Source organism: Vitis vinifera, chromosome 16, assembly GCF_030704535.1.
Source record: "Vitis vinifera cultivar Pinot Noir 40024 chromosome 16, ASM3070453v1".
Classification (NCBI taxonomy): domain Eukaryota; kingdom Viridiplantae; phylum Streptophyta; class Magnoliopsida; order Vitales; family Vitaceae; genus Vitis; species Vitis vinifera.
The window spans coordinates 19305046-19326135 of record NC_081820.1 but is presented as its reverse complement, the minus strand read 5'-3'; the positions used below and the strand labels follow the sequence as shown (position 1 = coordinate 19326135).

Below are 21090 nucleotides of genomic sequence, written 5' to 3'. Positions count from 1 at the left end.
TAAAAATAATTTCTTAATGTTTTCTAAAATAAAAGTAAGAATTTGAATGTTTTTTAACTTGTTTTCCATATTTTCAAATATATTTTTTTAAAATAAATTTGATATGTAACACTTTATTTCAATTATTATTTATATAAATCCTATTATTTTTTTAAACAATTCTTAGAAAATAAATGAAATATCTTTTCAAAAAATTAATTGTATTCAAATTTACGGAAATTTTTTTTCTTCTAATTATAAAGGATGTTTTATTTTTTTTTTATTTTTAAAAAATAATATTATGTTATTTTAGGACAATTATAAAACATATTTTAAGGGTTTATTTGGAAACTGTTTTTTAGAGCAGTTTTCTTTTCTTTATAACAAAAAAATATTGAAAACATATTTGACAATCAATAACTGTTTTATGTTCTTAAAAACAAAAAATAAAGTGTTTTTAGATTATATCTTTTAACTTTTTTTTTGTTTCATTTTTTTAGGGTTTTTTTTAAAAATAATTATATAAAACATGTATAATTTAAAAATAAAAATTAGATATAAAAATTATTTTTAAAATATATTTAAAAATATTAAAAACATTTTAAGTTTTCAAATAAACTTTTATTCTATAAAAATCAAATAATAATTTTAAAACGTTCTTAAAATTTATTTTTCAAAATTACTTTTGAAAACAATAAGCAAAGATGTCTTAAGTTTTCAAAGTATTTCCATATTTTCAATTATAATTCAAAATACTATTAAAAATCATAAAAAAAATTTATTTTTATTTTAATAAATAATATATATTTTTCAAAATAAATTCTAAAAAATTGTTATTTATTATAAGTTTACCAAGATAAAACATTATTATTTTTTTGTTTAGAAAAAACATAAAACTGTTTTGAACAACAATGGAAAAGAGGAGTAGGAGAACATGCCATGTGGACGTGCACATCATAGAGGGGCCACAAGTGGCGACTGTGACACCTCTCCTAGTGCTGTCATCGAAGACGGAGAAGCTAATTGGTTCGAGCTTCAAATGGCAACGGACGTGAAGCGTGTTATAAAATACACTTAAATGGGGGTGCAGGTGGCGTCCGCCATAGCTGTATCAGTGGAGGAAAGTTTAGCTAGCGTCCGAACCTATGGGCCTTTTCATGGGCCCAATCGAGTAAGCTAGGATTTTGGTGGATTGCCGACAAAAGGGAGGGGAAAGTCTTGGGTGTGTTTAACGGACCATGAGGCTTCGGTCTACCGTCTACATTTACACTCTGGCTGATCCCGATCATGACTCATGATAAATTGAATGTAAATGGGAGTTTGGAAAATCATTCCCTTGAAGCCACTTTTGAGTTGTCAGGAACTCTTCGGTAGACTTTTGGTTAAAAAGTTTCTTTTTGATGAAAAATAATTATTTTTAAAATATTAATTAAAAGAAATATTTTTGGAAAAAAATTTATGCTCAAAAATGATTCTTTAACAAGCTTTTTGCCTTTAGATTTTAGAATTGTTTGGTTTTTAATATTTTTAAATAATAATTTTTATGCTTAATATTTAATATTTAATCATTTTACCTATTGTATAATTATTTTTTAAAACAGTTTTTAAAAAACAAATAAAAATAATATTAAAATTTTAAAATATATTATCAAAAAATATAAATAAAAAACAAGTTTTAATTGTCAAACATGTTTTCTTAATTTTTTATTTTGAAGAACAAAAAATCATTCTCTTGTTACATATTGTTACATATAGACCTTAAATATTTGATAAAATTTAAAATTTATATTTAAAAAAATTAAAAAATCATTTATAATGATTTTTAGATAAACTAAATTACCTTTTAAAAAAACTTTTAGAAAATACACTTTTATTAAAAATAATTCAAATAAAAATATTATGAAACAAAGTTTTTGAGATTAATAATAAAAGTTGGTTCGGTAAGGATTATCGAGAGTATTTTTAGCTTAAAAAATATATTTTTTTAAAAAATATTTAAAAAAATTAGATATTTAAAAAATTTAGAAAATATTTTAAAAATGATAGTTATTAATGATGCATTGATTTCAAATCTATGATTGTGATGCTTATCAAAATAACAGGTGGGTGGTTGAAGACCCTTTCAATTCATGTCTACCAAAACATTACATATTTCTCTCTCTTTATTTATTTATTTATTATTTTATTTTATCCCATTAACTCATTTCTCTTTTGGTCCAATCATGTACTCTTAACTCATAAGTTGTTTATTGTGAGGGACACCATGGTAAAAAAAAAAAAAAAAAAAATTATATGTTCTCAGTGGATTGTAATTTTTATGAGTTGAATATGTTTAATTCTTCATTTTTCAATTATTTTTCTGATTAAATATCTAAAATAATTAATTTCGTATCAAACCCATTTGGAAAGAATGTGAATGAGAGTGAATTTCTAAATTATCATTTTTAATACTTTGTAAAATAAAGTTTATCAAATGGCCCAGATCTGGGAATGGAGTAAAAAAGATTTGAATATAGAGGTGGGTGATGTCAAGAGTGAAGGTGGTGATCATGAATCATGTGATCGAAGTATATTAAACCCTCACCGACCCATTGAAACACCCCAGCTTCATTGTATGGGGATGGTGCAGCTGGACAAGACCACAAAGCACCATGGTCCTATAACAGGTGTCCCTGCCCATGTGTCCTCCCACTCTCCCCGGGGGCGGCGGCCTAGCCTTGTTGCCGACCACGAAAACTAACCATGTGTCCTTCAAACGCAGACTTTTTTATAAGGTTTGTAGGTGGAATAATATATTAACACACGAAATAATTAATTATGAGTTAATCACCACAACCATCGTTATATTGATGAGACATTTTTGTTACAATGTATGTGTATATTATGCAAAGGTCATTCTCACAAAGGGTCAACTCATCATCAAATATAAACACTAATTTTAAAATTTTAAATATAGAGGTTAATTGTATTATGACAAACACAAGACAAAGTTTAGTTTTTTTTGGTGCCCGTAGTGAAAAAATTGACATTTGAATCACCCTTACTCTCAATTTCCAAAACCATATATATGAGATTTTTATCTCATATGACTAATTCAATTCTTTTGAAGTTACTGGATTATTTTCTTCTTTCGAGAATCTCCTCCCTTTTTCCACTATGTTCTAAAAAGTAAATAGCATCAATTCAATTATGTTTTTTTTGTTTTTTTTTCCTAAAAAAAATTACTAATCTTTAACTTTTTGAGGAATTCTTTATCAGTGGTTGTAAATGACTAATTTTTCAATATTTTCAACCTTGATTTCATAGGAGTAAGTAAAAAAAAAAATTGAGAAATAGAACCATCTGATTTGATTGTTTTCGATAGTCATAAAATAATCATCTTAAAGTTTAACGAACCATCTTTTGCTAGTAACGAAATTGAATACATAAATTAATATTTTACTTATGACATTCATCATTCCTATTGCCCTTGCCATGGATGCCCCTAAAATGATAAATATTCTTTTCAAAAACTTATAAAAAGAAAGCAATCCCAAAACAAAATAGGTAAATTATCATCGTGTTTTGTTTTGTCCTTTAAATTCAAAATCATGATTAACTTGATTGTTAAAAGAGGGATAATCTAAAACATTTACTCTCTCCTTTCTTGTAGATCAATGGAAGAGATCAATTGAAGAACCATAAAGAAAGAAAAAAGATTAAACAAGGTTATAATAAATTATATTTGAAAAAAATCACCTAAATAGACAATCAATATCAATCTTTGAACAAAGAAAATTTAAAATTCAACTCTTGAAATGTTGCCAACTCCTAAACAACTAAGAGTCTAAGATGGCGTTGTGAAATTTGACCTTATATTTGAACTTTCAAGAGAAGTTAGTCCAATCTCCAATGCCATGGCCAACTCCACAAAAATTCCAAGTCTACCAACTTGGTTTTGGAATAGTGGGTGGTGGGGTTAAGGAACATTATCATTTAAATTTCTCTTAATTTTAGCCTTTTGGAATAATGGGTTGTTGGGTTGAAGGAAGACTGGTAATTAAATTTTTTTATTAATTAATATAAATATGTTGGAACATATGTTCCAAATTTCCAATGCCTTTTTCACACTTTAGGGTGCAATATTCACATGTCATTAGCTTTTTATTATTTTTTTAAACATTAGTTATTGGCTTTAATCATTGCGTGTTACGGTCCGTTTGGGTATCCAATGAAATTCAAAGTCCTCCACAATACTTTTTCCTCTTCCTAGGTATGGAATTGTATGATAGATTACTTTCGTTTAATACAACTTATAAAAAAAGCCAGTCACTATGACAGCTGCATTTTGGTTACTCATATTGCATTCTACATCATCCAGACCCAACTCCTTGGCCCTTACCATATTCAGCTTCGTAAATTGCGGCACAAGCCAGCAAGTCGATCCAAACTCAGAAAAAGAAAAGGTTAAAAAAAAGAAAAAAAAAAAAGAACACTTGATGAATATGTGGACAAATATGATGCTGTCACAAAGTCACAACCATTAAGAAAAAAATCCCCAACATGAATCCTTCTTTTAAAGCATGCGGCCTCTGCTTCATCAAAAGTAAAGAATTTGTTTACTTTTAATCATGTAGACTATAATACTAGGGTTATAATTCGTGTTAGTGTTGTGTCAAGACTTGAACATTGAATAATCAACTAAATTTATCAAATATGTTTAATATTTAAATCTTCTTATTTAATAATCAATTTTATTGAATTCAAATCGTGTTGATGAACTAGTATTCCCCTGATTATTAGTGTAACGACCCACTCCCAAGCTTTGGATCCAAAGGGACCCTCACAGCTTTAAAACACATCATTGGGTTACAAGGAGTCTATACTTATATAACATCAGAAACTTTTCCCACTATCCAATGTGGGATGTCACAATTAGATCAATTTGTGGCTGGCCAGGATGCATGCCAAGGAGATCAGTTTTGCTACCATGGAGATCTTACAAGCTAGGAGAGATCAGAAAGAAAATGAAAAAGAAAAAGAATGGCTCATATGTTTTTTCTTCTGTTTTTTTTTTTTCCTGAGGTTTTCGTGGAAAATTTTCTGACAAAAATTTGAGTAGGCATGAATTCCCAATTTTGGCAGATTGATTCATCTCCATTTTTCCCCACTAAGTTTGTATGGAAATCTCAAGTCCCTTTCAAAGTTAAGGTCTTTGTCTGGCTTGTGGCACACAAGAAAGTAAATACCAATGACTTGCTACAATTGAGGAGCCCACAAAGCTCTTAGCCATGACATTTGTAAGTTGTGTATGAAGTAAGGGGAATCATAAGATCATCTCTTCCTTCACCGTTATGTGACGTTGGGATTGTGACACAGACTATTTCAACTAGCCAAGATGGATTGGGTTCCTCTCAAAAGCATTTTAGATCTGATGTTTATCAATTTTAAAGGTTTTGGCAAGTCCAAGAGAGGGTTAGTTTTGTGGCAAAACGCGTGCATAGCTTTAATTTGGGTTGTGTGGTGGGAAAGAAATGCTAGGATATTTGAGGACAAAGCTAGGAATTCAGAGAATTTTTGAAACTCCATTCATTTCCTTGCTTCTTTTTGGGCTTTTTGTTCAGCGGGTTTTAAGGGCATTCCCCTTAATATATTACAACTAGATTGGCTAGCAGTGTGTAGTTCCAATAGGACAGTGTAATGTCTTGTTATTTTTTTGTGTTGTTTAGTTTTACCTTTGGCGGGAGGATTCCTCATCCTCCTATTGTTCTTCTTTTTCTATCAATATATTCATGCGTGGTTTCCTATAAAAAAAAAAAAAAATTTGGCAAATTGAATTTTGGATTTTCATTCATATAATAAGATTCACATAGTTATCTGGCATAAAGGTGAAGAGGAAGAACAAATTCTAATAAAGAAATTTATGTGGATCACCTACACTTGCAACTCTTCAAAGGCAAACAGGATTCGAGAGCTAATTTCCACAAAAAATTACAAGCACATAGGTCCCCAGAAAACTGTTACTAAAAGCCAAAATGATAGGGGCCTGCCATCTCAAATCCCATAAGCCCCTTTTATTACCAATAGATACCTCATCCCAACTTCAATGTAACCCAAAATTTGTGAACTTCCCCACAATATTATGAATTCCTACTACTGAAAACATCACCATTAAATTCTGTGTCATAGTTTCTTTTTGCTTTCATTCACAAGAGAAATATAATTACCTTCACCACCCCATTATATTTCACAAACATATGTTCGATCGTACTTTGACCATCTCATTTGAAAACCAATTGGTGTTTAACAAAGATTAACTAAACTTTTTATGGCATTTGACATCACATCTTAAAAGAACCTATTCTAAGAGCCATCATTTAGGTGACTCATCCTTGGGGTTATGGGCGATATCGTTGCACCCCAAAAATGTACTATAGTTTTTCTTGATGCAAATTCTATGACACTCAAAGATGAAAGCAAAAAAGGGGCTTCTTTCATTATGGGAGCCTGCTTTCAAGGAAACAGGTGTTGTCCTCATCTCACTCATTTCATGATTTGCAGAGTGTGTAGACTTGAATAACAATCACAGCCAACATGATCCATCAAACAACAGTGACACCTTTTGTTCGACAAACAAAACCCCAGTTGCTTTAGCCCATAAACAAAAGCAAAAAAATAGGGCACAACTTTGACGATTGAGGAAGTTCATAAACTTCTTGTTCCAATCTTCCACTAACCCTGTCTAAATAATTTTGCCCTAGAATTGGTAGTAATAAAAACCCAAAAAAATCAATATACAGTTCCATTGAGATGATTCAACTCAAAAGGTTTTCTAAAAACCCGTTTAGTAATGATTTTAGGAAACATTTTTAACATTTGGAAATTTTTATCATTCAAATATTAAAAATGCTAAAAACATTTCCTAAAATCACTGTAAAACACACTCTTAGAACTTATTTTATAGTGATCCTAGAAAACGTTTTTAATATTTTTAATGCTTGAAAATTTTCATCATTCAAGTGTTAGAAATGCTAGAAACGTTTTGTAAAATCACTCCCAAACGCACTTTAAATTTGAAAACTGCACCCAACCTACCTACTCTTCCATCAAAGCAATGTCTTATTTGCCTGACATAAATTTTGAATACAATGTTCATCCTTATATTGCTTTATTAACACTAACTGGGCTCTTGCTGTTGAATAATGATTGAGAAGTTTTTGGGCCGTCACATATCATAATTCAGCAATAATGTTGTATGATTCAGAGATCCCAACAAACCATGTTGTCATGTAGGACCTCTGCCTCATGACTCTGTTGCTGCTGCAGACAAGAACGAAGAACAAGAAAAAATGAACGGTACTTTGACCTCTACGATTGTGAGATGAAACTAAGTTTGTTTCAGTAAAAGTATGGTAGAAACACATTGCATCGAAACATCATTCATTAGATAAACTCCGAAGTTTCAGTTTTCAAGTCTAGCATGCCGAGAAATGAATGAGATGAAAAGATTACTACTTTTTCAAAAGCAAAGGCCCAACGTTATCTCCAGTAGCTTTGTTGTGCTTCACATGGCTTCCATCACAGAGTGGGAAAGTCCCCGACCTCCAACACCTGCACCCACATAGCCATTAACTGAAGGTATTGAACCTATACCATTCTTTTATCACTAACAAAGAAGGTAAAGAATTGGTCAACAAAACAAGCAAGCAAGCAGACATACAAAACACGACATGGGGATACTTTGGGAAGGAAATATGTACCAATAAACAATTTGAAAATCAAGAGACCGAATACCACTTTCCCTTTTTTTCTTTTGTTTTCCTGGTATTTCTCAACAACCAAACAGAGCATAAAATCAGAAAGTACCTGCAGTAAGCAGTGACGGGTTTGGCAAGCTCAGCGACAAGAACAGAGTCAACGACTTTCTCTTCAATTTTCCTAATCTCTGGGTTTATAGTCTCTGCCCTCACCACCACAGCTCTCCTCGCTGCACCAGAGGAAGAGATGGGGAATTGGGTGCCGAAGCTTCTTCCTCCTCTGCCACTCTTCAGTGCCTCCATTGACGGCGATGGTCTTGCGCTGTATGAGAACCCAGCTCCCACCATGCTCACCGATGCCATTGTGAAAATCCCTGTCTCTCACTTCCGTTTCTGGTGGAGAGGGTGAGTTGGTGGGGATCTATATCAAGGTGAAACTTGTGGAGGGCACACTCCTTCTGATGCGTCGAAATCGATTGGGTGATGTAGTGCCACGTTTGTTGAAGAGGAAACTACGCTACTCAACGTTCTCTTTGGGGCTTTGGACCAGGACTGAATCGACTGTTCTTTTTGGGGCCTTTGGGCCGGGACTGAATTGGCGGTTCACGTGCTTAATAAATTTTCAGCATTTGGGTTTTTAAAATTTTATGGGCTTTTAAAAAGGCACAATGATCCAACTCCTACCCCAACCTAACCCATGGCCTAGTGAATATCTGACATAAAGTGCTGAATGAGGATTTTAAAAGGGAAAATTGTGTTTTGGTCAAAGTGGGCAAAATTAACAACTGGTCCATAGATGTTACAAAATTAAGCCCCCACCACCCAAGCAAAGTCTCAAAATTGATAAGAAAGATATGCCATCTATAATCTGCCGAAAATGCCCTTTGCTGGGTATTTTTTTAAAAAAAAACTAAAATCCACGTTGGATTTCTCCCTTTGTTTTCCCCAAATTGGAGTCTGCATTAGGCGTTTTCACATTCCCGACTTCGTTCCTCACTTTTGCCCAAAGAATGCCCTAATCCTCAGTGCCAATCTCATTATCTCTCGATCTCGTATTTCCTGGCCTTCTGATTTTAGGTGTAGGTAGTGGAGTTTTTCATCCCTATCGATCCATTGGCGTCGACGATCACCACTGGATTTGGGCTCTGTGGCGAAGTAGTTGATAGTTGAGGTTAGTAGGTTGATCAATTTCATTTTATGCTTCATTTCGGCTATCCGGAGCATTTGATTTCACCCCAAATACATTGCCCTAATTTATCTTGCGATTTCAGTTTGCCATATATTGTACCCTAATCCATCCCCACCGGCGGTGCCCTCTATGGTGAGCATTGTTGGATATTTGATGTTAGGTGGGACCTTGTGGAGGTTGGTTGCTGTCTGAATTGAGGAGCGAGGTTCTCTTAGCATCAGGTAAAAAGTTTTGATATATATATATATTTAGCGTTATTTCAAACCAGATTAGGATCAAAACCTATAAGTCATATTGGATTGCCTATAAAAGAAAGATAAAAATAAAGAGTCCTATTGGACTAGAAGCGCTAGTGAGAAATCATAAGTATGATTGCTTTTCTCACCATCGCCTCCTTGTCTCTGCCCAATAACAGCTCAAAAGGCAACATATACTTACTGGTTATATTTTTTCTATTTTTTTCCCCTTGCATTAGTGCAGACATATTTTTCCTCCTTTGGTTCAAATAAAATCTTTTAGCATTATATTGACTTCCTCGTGTGGCAGTTTAGTTAAGTTCGATAGTTCGTTTGTTAACTTTCTTCGATAAAACCCAAGTTATGGTGAGCGTATAGTATGAGATATTGTGGGCTACTTAGTATGTGTAGATAGATTATCATTTCCAACTTCATGAAATCTATAGCTAACATGAAGATAAATGGAAAATAAAGAAACAATTTAGTTCAATGACCCTTAATTCTATTAAATCAGACCAACAACTAGGGATTCAATACATAACAAATGAATCAAGGGATTTCTCATTGAAATCCAAAACGCTTTCCAACAATCCATGTTTACTATTCACCGCTGTTGAATAGCAAACGCATGCAAGTCAATATTATTTTCGACATACAATTCAACCATAATGAAATTCAGAGAAATTTGGAGTTGACTATTAAGCATGAGTCAAAACACTAACCACATAGCCATCATCTGTCCATTTATGAGTGTCAAAAGTAATTGTGATGTTCCCGTTAGGATCCAGAGGGTGATAGCAATATGCAAAAACAGAGAAAGAGTCAACCAATTTGTGAAAAAATAGAATAAGTGAAGTAACAAAAGGAAAAATATATGTATAAATGATGGCTGATAAACTTGACATGGCGATTAATAATAATGTCAACTTCAAAGCCAAAAGCCATATAGGAGAGAAGATCAACCCCATTTTCTATAATATGCATAATTGTTTGTTCTATAATATGAAATTTGTGCTATGTTTGTATAGGTTGATGGATGCAACTAATAGGATATATTGTTACATTTTTGTGGGAGGCAAACTTGTCCAAAAAAATGATGGGCAATGGGAATATGTGGGTGGAAGAAGCAAAGGTATTCACATATATAAAGGAATGCCATTTGAAGAATTCACCAAAAAAATCTTAGAGAAATTCGACATCTTCTTTGATGTGATGAAGATGCACTACACCCTCAAGTTCAACCCCAAAGTCATCCAAGATTTAGAAGATGAGGATGACTTGGATAACGTGGTTTCCCACAGTGATGACTTTGCAAATGTATACCTAGTATACTTACCCTGTGTGGAAGCCATTGAAGCAAATATACCGAATATAGAATTGACAATTGGGTAATGGACTTTAACATGAATGTCTATTTAAAATATTGTGAATATCACTTTTACGTGTCACGTAGTCTAATTATGTTAATGTATGTAAATGCAGAGGTCCACTTGCGCTGTTTCCTTCCTCTAATGCATCATGCGATGCAATTCCTAATACTATGATGCTATCAAGAGGTTTTGCGTTGCGTTGTGCAGATAGTGAGTATACCCCTTTGGAATTGATTCGTTTTCGTGAGGCAATATTAGGGTCGGGACATACATTTAAAAATGCTGAGGAGTTCCGTAACGTAATTTACTAGATGTCATTAAGTGGAAGGTTTGAATACAAGTATAAGAAAAATTCCCTTACGCATATGTTTGTAAAGTGTTTGGTTGAGGGTTGTCCTTGGAAAATAACAGCTCACGCTGTAGAGGGAAATGTCATCTTGCGAGTTCATACTTACCAAGTGAATTATAATCATATAGCTCAAGATGAGTGTTCATCTAAGGTTAAGGTTTCTTCAAAGAGAGGTGCGGTTGTTGTTGAAGATGTGTTTAGAACCACTCCAGACTATCTTCCCCGTCAAATTTGTAAGGATTTTGAACGTGATCATGGAGTTCAATTGACATATAACCAAGCATGGCACCTTAAAGAGAAGGCAAAAGAGCCCATATATGGAGCTCCACGTGAGTCCTACATGTTTGTCCCTTGGTTATGCCATAGGCTAAGGGAAATCAACCCCGGCACAATTGCGGAGTACATTTCCCATGAAGGTCACTTCATGCAATTGTTCATTGCCCATGCATTTTCAATTCAAGGGTTCATCAAGGGGTGTCAACCAGTATTGGCTATTGATTCTTGCCATCTAAGCGAACCATATAAGGGAGCTCTTTTGTCTGCCATTGCATATGATGCAGATGATGGAATGTTCCCTCTAGCCCTTGGTGTGGTTAGTTCAGAAAATTATGAGGACTGATATTGGTTTTTGGAGAAATTAAAGGGGATCTTAGATGGTAAAAAAATTGTTATTATATGTGATAGATATCAGGGAATCTTGCATAGTATTTCTGAGTTGTTCGAGACAGGAAATCATGCATATTGTTATCAACATGTGAAAGAAAACTTTTCTAGCTTCTTGAATAAGCAAAACATTAGAGGAAAGAAAGGGAAAGAATATGCTTTGTTACTTTTAGACAGCATTGCATATGCTAGGTTGGAGATAGACTACAACGAGGCCATTGAAAAACTTGTACGCTTCAATGACAACCTCGAAAAATGGGTTGAGGAAAACAATCCAAAACATTGGGCAATATCAAAGTTTCTTTAAAAACGATGGGATAAAATGACAACTAACATTGTAGAGTCCTTCAATGCGTGGTTAAGAGATAAGCGTCACCAAACAATTTATACTTTATTGTTAATGCACATGGATAAGCTTGTAGCCATGTTGGACACCCATATGCATAGTACACAAAAGTGGAAGAGCGTGGTTGGACCGAAAACTGAAGAGAAGCTAATGTTAAATATCATGAGGTCTGGTCCGATTAGTGTGTTGCCCTATTTGGGGGAGACGTTTAAGGTCTTTACTGGGGAGGTTTATTTGGTTGTTGATATCAATCAACGTACGTGTACTTGCATGACATGGAAAATGTCCAGCTTGCCATGTTCACACATATGTGCTGTCATCCACACATTGAGACACGACGTGTATGACTATATTGACCCATGTTTTAATGTTTCCATGCAACATTTGATTTACTTGGGTCAGTTTCAACCATTACCAACACACAATATTTCGAAAGTTTGTGAGGATGGGAGTTTACAAGATTGCGCCGACAAATTCTTTCCTACTCTCCAACCCCCTCATGTGAGAGGTCCTTTAGGAAGACCCCGCCAAAGACGCATTGAGTCACAGTTTAGTTAGAAGAGAGCAATTCATTGCTCTCGATGCAATGACATAGGTCACAACCGCTCTAAATGTAATAATCCGTTGCCGTGACATGTGCCTTTTTTGTGCTTGTACGATTCTCATATTTTGTATCATCCCACACATTCTATTGTAGGGTATATGGTATGGGTTGTTGATTTTCGTTCTTATGTATTGGCTTGGTTATAGGCACGATGCACTATTTTGTTATTTTCATGATTTATAGTTGCTTTGATTAACCTACTTAATTGAAAGTGCAATTTGAATGTGGTTTCTTTTTAGTTATTATTTAATTCCATCAGTGTATCTACATTATCAAGCATTTCTGGTTCCACCTATTTGAATGTGGCATGAATTCCTAACACCTACTAAAAATTGTTTTTTAATTTGTCTTCAATGGGATATACTTGTTGCGCACGTTGTAACCATTCCAGTTATTATTTAGTAATTTATATGATCTGTTGGCAGTAGCATAGTAGTTCATACATGTGTTTGCACCCAAACTGTTAGCGCTTTCCTCAATTGGCATTTTTTATTTATTTTATTTATTTTTACCTTATAAATCTGAATATGGTATATCATTACCAAATTTATCCAACTGATTAATCGTACGAATAGTCAAATGACATTTCCCTTTATTATTAGTCTCTCCAGGTCAACGCTAACTACTATAGCACCCATTTGAAGTTACCGGTTCTTCTAACGTTCAAACATCCAACAATAAATTCATTTTTCAATGGCCATTGCGGAGGTATTGCATTATTTCTTGGTTTTTATTTTTCATAACTTATTTCGGATACTTGATATTTTAACCTACTTAACACAATTACTTGTTATGGGTCTTACATATTCATTATTACATAAACATCCAGTAGTAAATTATTCATCCACATTATTTTGTTTGTTAGTTCATTCAATTGTCTTTCTTTTTTGACCACGTTTATGTAATCATATTGACTTTCTTATTTTTTCGTTGATTACTAAAATTCATGTGTAAGATACTAATTATGTCCTACATTTTTAATACAGGCCACAAGATTGTTCACACGTTGTTCATCTTCAAGATTCCTAAAACTATGCAACAGGCTGCCAGTTGAGAAATTGAAAGTGGTTCGAGACCTTCAGTTTGGAGGTCTTCTAAACTTAAATTGCAAGGAGATACGACATAATATATGTCTATGGCTGATCAACCATTTTAACGTTGGCTTCAGACGCATAGACATATCATCTGATAAAAGCTATGATCTGACAACTGCAGATGCGGGCCTTGTATTTGGCCTCCTAACAACCGAACAGATTCTACAAATTGCATTAACCTCATCTGATCATTCGTTCGGTACACTCAACACTTGTGAGGAGAGACTCCTCAACTTACTTGTTGGGAAGGAGTTCCGTAAATGCTTCCTTCACTACGCATGTGCGACGATATTGGCGCCTACCTCAAGGATAGATGGATGCCGAAACTTGTGGCATACCATCCATGAAGATGGTTTTCGAAACGATCTCAATTGGGGCCAATTTGTTGTTGACCGGTTTGTTAAGGGTATTAGACGATTTAAGCAACGGAACAGTGTGTGGGTACATGGTTGCATCCTCTTCCTCCAGGTATTGCCCTTCTTTTACATTGTAATACTTGGTCACTTTTTAATTGTTCACATCACTACCAGCAAGTAACGAATGCACATATGTTTATTTCTATGGTGTAGCTCCAGTACGTAATTAAATTCAAGATTCCTTCTGTTCATGTTCCCATGACAGTGCCCTTCCTCTCCGCATGGTCAGATGAGTTGATAAATGAGCGCTTAGCTGCTGAGATCAGTCAGTTTGGTAGTTTCAGACATGGCAAGGTAGTCATTTACTCTACATTCATTTTGTTATGTAATTTGATGACATGGAAATTGAATACCTTCAAGGTTTATACGTTCTTAATATGCGTCATGTTCTCAATTGTAGGGGTTTGATCATTTGTCACCGCCTCGTACACATGTGGAGTTTGAGAGTGGCCCGACAAGTAGTCATGTACGCATACTGTTTGTTACTTTACGAATTAACTCCATCTGAATGCCATTACAATTAGGTTCACTTACTGGAATGTTGTAAATCATTGGCTATAAATATTTTCTTCAATATTTTTATAGTAATTTATCTTCAAGCAATTCGTTAACATGTCATAGGAAATATTGGAGAAGTACTATGCATCAAAACGCACAATAAATGCATATAAAAAAGGCATTCAGTAGTAGCTTGACATTATGCGTGGTCTGATGCATACATTGGATCACCGAAAAGAAAGAAGTCGACCTTTGCTTGCTGTTGGTCACTCAGGCTATGCAGCCTATGACTTTCCCGAGGCCGAACTGCATTCAGACTATGACCGAGATGACATGGCATCCCATGGCACTGAAGACGTACCAGACACTCCAATTTGACATCTAACAGTTATTGGTAACAGTATGGGGGACATTCATTACTGCATCAATGTGTACATAATAACTCATATTATATTCCCCTTCATTTAACTAAACTGTTGTTACTCCAAACTAATAGTTGATGAAGAAGTAGCCATCTATGACTAGTTGCCTTTGCGTTCTATGGTTGTGACCCCATCTGATAGGAGTGGGAGGCGACGAAGAGTGCGTTGGTTGGCTTCCAATCTATTGTCACCATTCATAGCATAGCCACAAACCCGACAGTCTGCCATCAAGATGGACCTCAAACAAGCAGTTGCAATTGTATTTGATGGGGACTTGGACCCGAGGTTTGTTATAGCATGTAATACTCCACTTTCAAATGTATTCACCTGCAAATATTTGGTATTACCCAAACATTTATGGTTTTGTTGACAGCGAGGAACTTGTTTCAATGCATGACACAAGTTTAAGCAGAGACAACCTCGCCTCTTTCCAAGGAGACAACTGGATTGGCAATCATGTTAATATATCAATTTCTCCATTACTTTGCATTATCTTTAATTTAATATTCATGTAACATCTTGTCATTAGTCACTCTGAATATTGCTTACATATTAATCACTTCTTGTCTTAGGTCGTGGATGCGTATTGTAGAATGTTGCAATTCGACGATGTATTAAGAACCAAACTCTTTCTTTCACCATACATAGTTGTAATGGAGGCTTTTATCAACACTACAATTGAATGATTTATTGTTATAACATGTCGAGAAGTTTGCTTATCTTTTAAAGCTTAAACTTTTTTCATATGATATGCAGGAAATGGTCATGCGTTCCAACGCCAAACATTTGACGCACGACGCAGCAATTGCCCATTTTGAGCCATATTTGTATCCCTTAGATGTTTCGTATCAGAATGTTAATGAGGTCAGCTTAAATGCATTGTTTTATGTTTCTACACTTGTCATCTCCTTCACCCAATATATGTTGTAATCCATTCTAAGTGGCATCATGCAGGTCTATTTATCGGTCCTGTTCAAAAACCATTGGACGCTTTATGTGTATAACTTGCATAACAAACGAATCCAACTCTTGGATTCTCGACCTGGAAGGAGAAGGAGCTGTATGAGTGGAATACAACAAAATTTGGTAAAGTAGCTTCTAGTTTCGTAATATTTGTTGCTTCCATTGTACATAAGATGGGAAGTTTGAATGTACCTTGTTTCATTCTTTAAGCGAAGGTTGTTCTATGGCTTGTTGGCTACAAGAAAGAAATGGTGGATGTAGACTTGAAGATGTTCCTTTTTGTCATGCCAGATGTACCATGTTAGCCAAATGAGTGAGTGTTTACTTTGCAGTCCGTAACAAGGTTTAAATTTATTGCAAGGCAATTTATGTATATTATACTTGCCATGTCACACGTAATAAATAATTACCCGTTACTTTGTGTGTTAGCAATGACTGCAGAGTATTTGTTATGAAATTCATGGACAACTAGTCAAAGGGAGGACTCTCGAAATCGATCGATGTGGTATGTCCATACACGATTTTAATATCCCATCATTATATAAAAGTTGCATACCATGACCAAAATATTTAACATTTCCTTATATGTCTTTTAAACATGAATTAATGCAGGGAAAAACTAAGAAGTATAGATTGAAGATATTGGGGAGATTGTTGCTTTCATCACATAATGCACATCTACATCGATTTATGGCGGATTGAGAGAGACTATAAAATTGGATGTGCCAAGGATATTTTTGTTTGATTGTACATTATTTGGTCAAACATAACTCTTTTCAATGTATTGCAAATATTATGACTTATATATAGAAGTTAGTGATGAATTCACAGCTAAGGTTAACAACAATATGATTCATGTTTAAACCAAACAACTTGAGCTTGGAAAAGCCATTGGCTTCAAAATTATTCACAAATGAAATAGGGTTGATACTTCAAATGTATACAATATACAAAGTTGAGTAGGAAGAGGACTCATACTTTGATGGGTCATCGCATGGATCAAACATTGCTACTTCATTTTACATTTTTACTTAAATCACAACTTATTTCGAACACATCCTCCATATTCCTACACCAGTCTTGATGGTACATCGACCAGGCAGAGAGGACACAGTATGATATTTTAATTTCCTTCGACCGAGACTCGACCGGTATTCGATCGGGATAGCTGAACAGGTCGACCGGTTGCTAAAACATCGACCGGTCGTTTTAACCTACTGGATGAGAGAGAGTGTTTAAAACACTCTCTCGACCGGTCCGCGACCGGAACACGACCGGTAAGAGGCTACCTCAACTAGGAACACACAACCACTGTATGAGAGAGAATATGTTTATCACCTCTCGACCGGGATACAACCGATCGAAGGTTTCCGGTCAACCAGATGGACAACCGATCGAGATGACCTTCGATCGGTTGAGCTAATTTGTCTAAAACACATATTATTGATTTCACTATTTTAATGTCAAGTTAAAAAAATATATATATATAGAAAGTGCCATTGGTTTGTAAGTAATTTTAATTATTATTATTTTTATAGTTTCACTATTAAATCAAATAATGTACTTGTTTTTATTATTTAAAGAAATAATTATATAAGTATACAATTTAAAGAAATTGTATAGGTAAAATCATTTTCACATGTTTAGTTTTATAATATAAAATTGCGCTAAAATAACATATAATTAAAATTAATTTAAATTTTATATATATTTAATTATTTAAAGTATCATCAAAATAATTTATTGAATTTATTTTTTTTATTTTTTATTTTTTTTCTATTTTTCATCTCTAAATATATATATATATATATATTTAAATTTAATAAATTCTTTTTTTAAATTATTTTAATTTTCAATGTAAAGATTAAATAATGTGAAAATATATAAATTTTCAAAGTTAATAGTTTAGTTGAATATTTTTTTATATTTTATTTTTCATTCTTTATTTTTAAAAATAGAAAATAATAGTAATTCTTATATTCTTATATTTTATATTTTTTAATATAAAAAATAATAATAGTTTTCACATAAAATGCAAAAATTCTTTAAAAGGATCATGAGACTTAAAAATTGTTAAATAAATTGAGTATTAAATTTATTTTATTAAGCGAAGCTTTTTAGGTTTTGAAATTAATTTTTAAGGAAGTATATAGACAAAATATATATATATATATATATATATATATATATATATATATATATATATATATATATATATATATATATTGAAAGTGCTTTTACTAAAATTCCATATAAGTTTGTGGAAAATAATTTGTCAAGTAATTATTTAGGAATCATGGTAAGTGATTTTCCAAATTTTCAAATTTTTAAAAGGGCAAAATGAGTTTTAATTCATTAATATGGAAACATATGGAAAAATGAATCTCAATTTTTTTAAATTAATATTATTTTAATTTATTACTTTTTATCAGTTTATGTAGCAATGGAACTAAACGTTATTTATTTATTACTTTGTATTTGTATGGTATTTATAAAATTTTTAAATTAATATTATTATTTTAATTTATTGACTTATTATTTGAATGATGTTGAAAGTAGGTAAATGAATGGTGTATAAATCCCCAACTATGAAAACTCATAGAAGCATGGTCAACAAAATGGATAAAATTGCAATATCTCAATGTTAAGACCACGAAATGCCCAAAAATTTTGTAATCCAAAATCGAAACCGATAATAGCGGGAAATGATCTTTAAGGAATATATGATGAGGTGGAGGGGATAAGAAGGACGCGTTTTGACTGTCATTGGACTCTCAACGCCAGGTTCCACCCTTTCACTTGCCCCGTCTTCATGCTTGGCTTATGTTTATGTTTATCTCTTTGACCAATAAATACAACTAAGAATAGTAGCGATTTTAAAAAACATTTTTCACATTTTAAATATAAAAATTTTTAAATATTAAAAATATTTTTTAAAATCAGTATCAAATGGATTATAAATTAAATTTATTTAAAGTCAAATGGTCTACAGATACAAGTTACCTTAGAACTTTAAACCTAATTTATTCCTAAAAATAATTTAATTTAAAAATTTAAAATACAATTTAATTTTTTAATCCAAAATTTAAATCAAATATTAAATATTTATACTTCATAAAAGAAATATGAATCTTAATTTAATTGTATCCTCTATGAGATAGAGACATTAAAAACCAAAACTATAAAATCAGGTTTTCAAATTTCTTAAATCAAACCTACCTTTATAATTATTTATTGAAAACCAAATCGGTTTGATTGAGTTTGATGAATTTTACCATAAAGATTTATAAAAACGTCATTGTATATAATAATGAATTACTAAAAATGTGTTTATCGTATTTTTATTTGAATTGATTTATATTAGAATGTTTCTCCAAAAAGTATTATAATTTTTTTAATATATAGCTATATATATATATATAGTAAAAGTAATTTTTAAAAATATTACCAAATACACTATGTCACATTAAAGAACTATAATTCATTAGAAATGAAAGTTAAATTCATTTTCATTTTATTTTTATAGATTATAGGATAAGAATTCGAATAGACAAATCAACTCTCAAAATTTTAAAACCAAATCGACTGTTCGGGTTTTGACTTACACAGGCGGTCAACCGGTTGTAGACCGGTCGAGTTATTGGTGGGGTTGTCTTTTGAAATACCCCTCCCGTGCGTCATTTTGACAGTGGATTCCTCTTAGGCTTCAAGGGTTTTGGCTATTCAGCTTGGAAACACCTACTTTCAACGCCATTGCAGCTATTTCATGGCTTCAGAGTGAGTTTTGAAGGGTGTGGACTATATTTGGGACATCGGTCGTGGGTATTGGAAGGACTCCTCTTTAAGCGCGCGTCATAGGCGGTTTCTCACCTGTTCCCGTGCGCCAGGGCTCTTAGATTGGGTTTGTTATCACTTTGGTTTGCTCATTTATTTCTCTACCACCCTCGTCCCCTTTAGTTTGACTATCTGATGGCGCGTAGGAGAGATACGGCTACCTCTAGGGCATAGGGTAAGTGCCCTGTTAAGCCATATCAGCTCGGTGAAGTGGAGGCTCGCCGAAAGGTGAGGTTTGACATCGGCCTTTTCACTTCCATGGAGGAATATCAAAGGTACAAGCAGAAGTTTTCCCAAAGGAAGGTTCCATGGAGAAATATTAATTTCGCCCAACTATAGCATTTTGGGTTTAAAGGACTATTTGCACGGATGGAGTGGCTACCCTTAGTGACTATTTTAGAGCTGATATTTTCGACATTAGTGAGGACATTCTATTCACGAGTGACATATGGACATGGAGGACTGATCTTTTGCACCGTTGGAGGTGTGCAGATCAAGCTTGACCCGGAAAGCATGTGCCGCATTTTAGACATCGCTCTAGTAGGACTTGGGGTTTATGAGTCCAAGGCTTGGCTGACTCTGGCGGGTTTCGAGCCTATAGAGGCTATTCAAATGATGTGCGGTCTTGCAGATGCGCACAAGATGGGCAAACCATCTGCAAATAGCCTGACAGTGAGATGCCGAGTCCTTCACCACATGATCTTGTACATCCTTTTGCCACGAGGCGGCCACCGAGATGAGGTCTCCTAGCTGGAGGCATTCCTCATTGATTCGATTATGACGGGGAGACGAATTGACGTTGGATATGTCATGATGATGCACATGATGACATGTTGCGAGAGTTCCACCCACGTTCTCCCCTATGACCTCTTTCTGACACGAGTATTGAAGGATGCGGGGGTTGATTTGAGCAGGGAGCAGGACTTCGAGGCCCCGAATAGTTATGATACTTATGATGAGCAGTCGTTGGGTCGGATGAAGTTTGAGAAGGGCCTCAATGGCTCATAGATTAGGAGAATGGAGCGACCAATAACACAGCCTGGGGGATAGGGAGAAGTGCATCCTGCAGTTGAGAAGGAGGCCAAGATTCGAGAGATGGAGGGTGGGGTTGCCCCTCAGAGAGATTATGAGCATAGAGAGACTGGGTTTGATATTCCTCTACAACAGTCCGAGGGTTGCCAATTGGGGGCGACTTTACCAAAGGGGATGATGTCTGAGCCAGTTTACACAGCGGGACCATCTTCGCAGCCATCATTCACTGAGTCTCCTCACACGCAGACATCACCTCATCAGGCTCCTTACGGTCTTGGTCAGTAGAGATTTCAGACTATTAAGGATCGCATGAATCAACAACAGGCTACGTTTGAGCATATCCTCCAGAGGCTTGATCG

The 21090-nt window shown here is 34.0% G+C and overlaps 1 protein-coding gene across 1 annotated transcript; it reads right to left on the bottom strand.

The window, feature by feature from the left end:
- Positions 1–7381: 7381 nt before the first annotated feature.
- Positions 7382–8301, bottom strand: LOC100263402 (CDGSH iron-sulfur domain-containing protein NEET). Its single transcript, XM_002269588.4, has 2 exons — positions 7825–8301; positions 7382–7569 (listed from the first exon to the last, which is right to left on the bottom strand). The coding sequence occupies exons 1-2, from the start codon at positions 8076–8078 to the stop codon at positions 7470–7472; spliced, it is 354 nt and encodes a 117-aa protein (XP_002269624.1). The 5' UTR covers positions 8079–8301; the 3' UTR covers positions 7382–7469.
- Positions 8302–21090: the final 12789 nt, after the last annotated feature.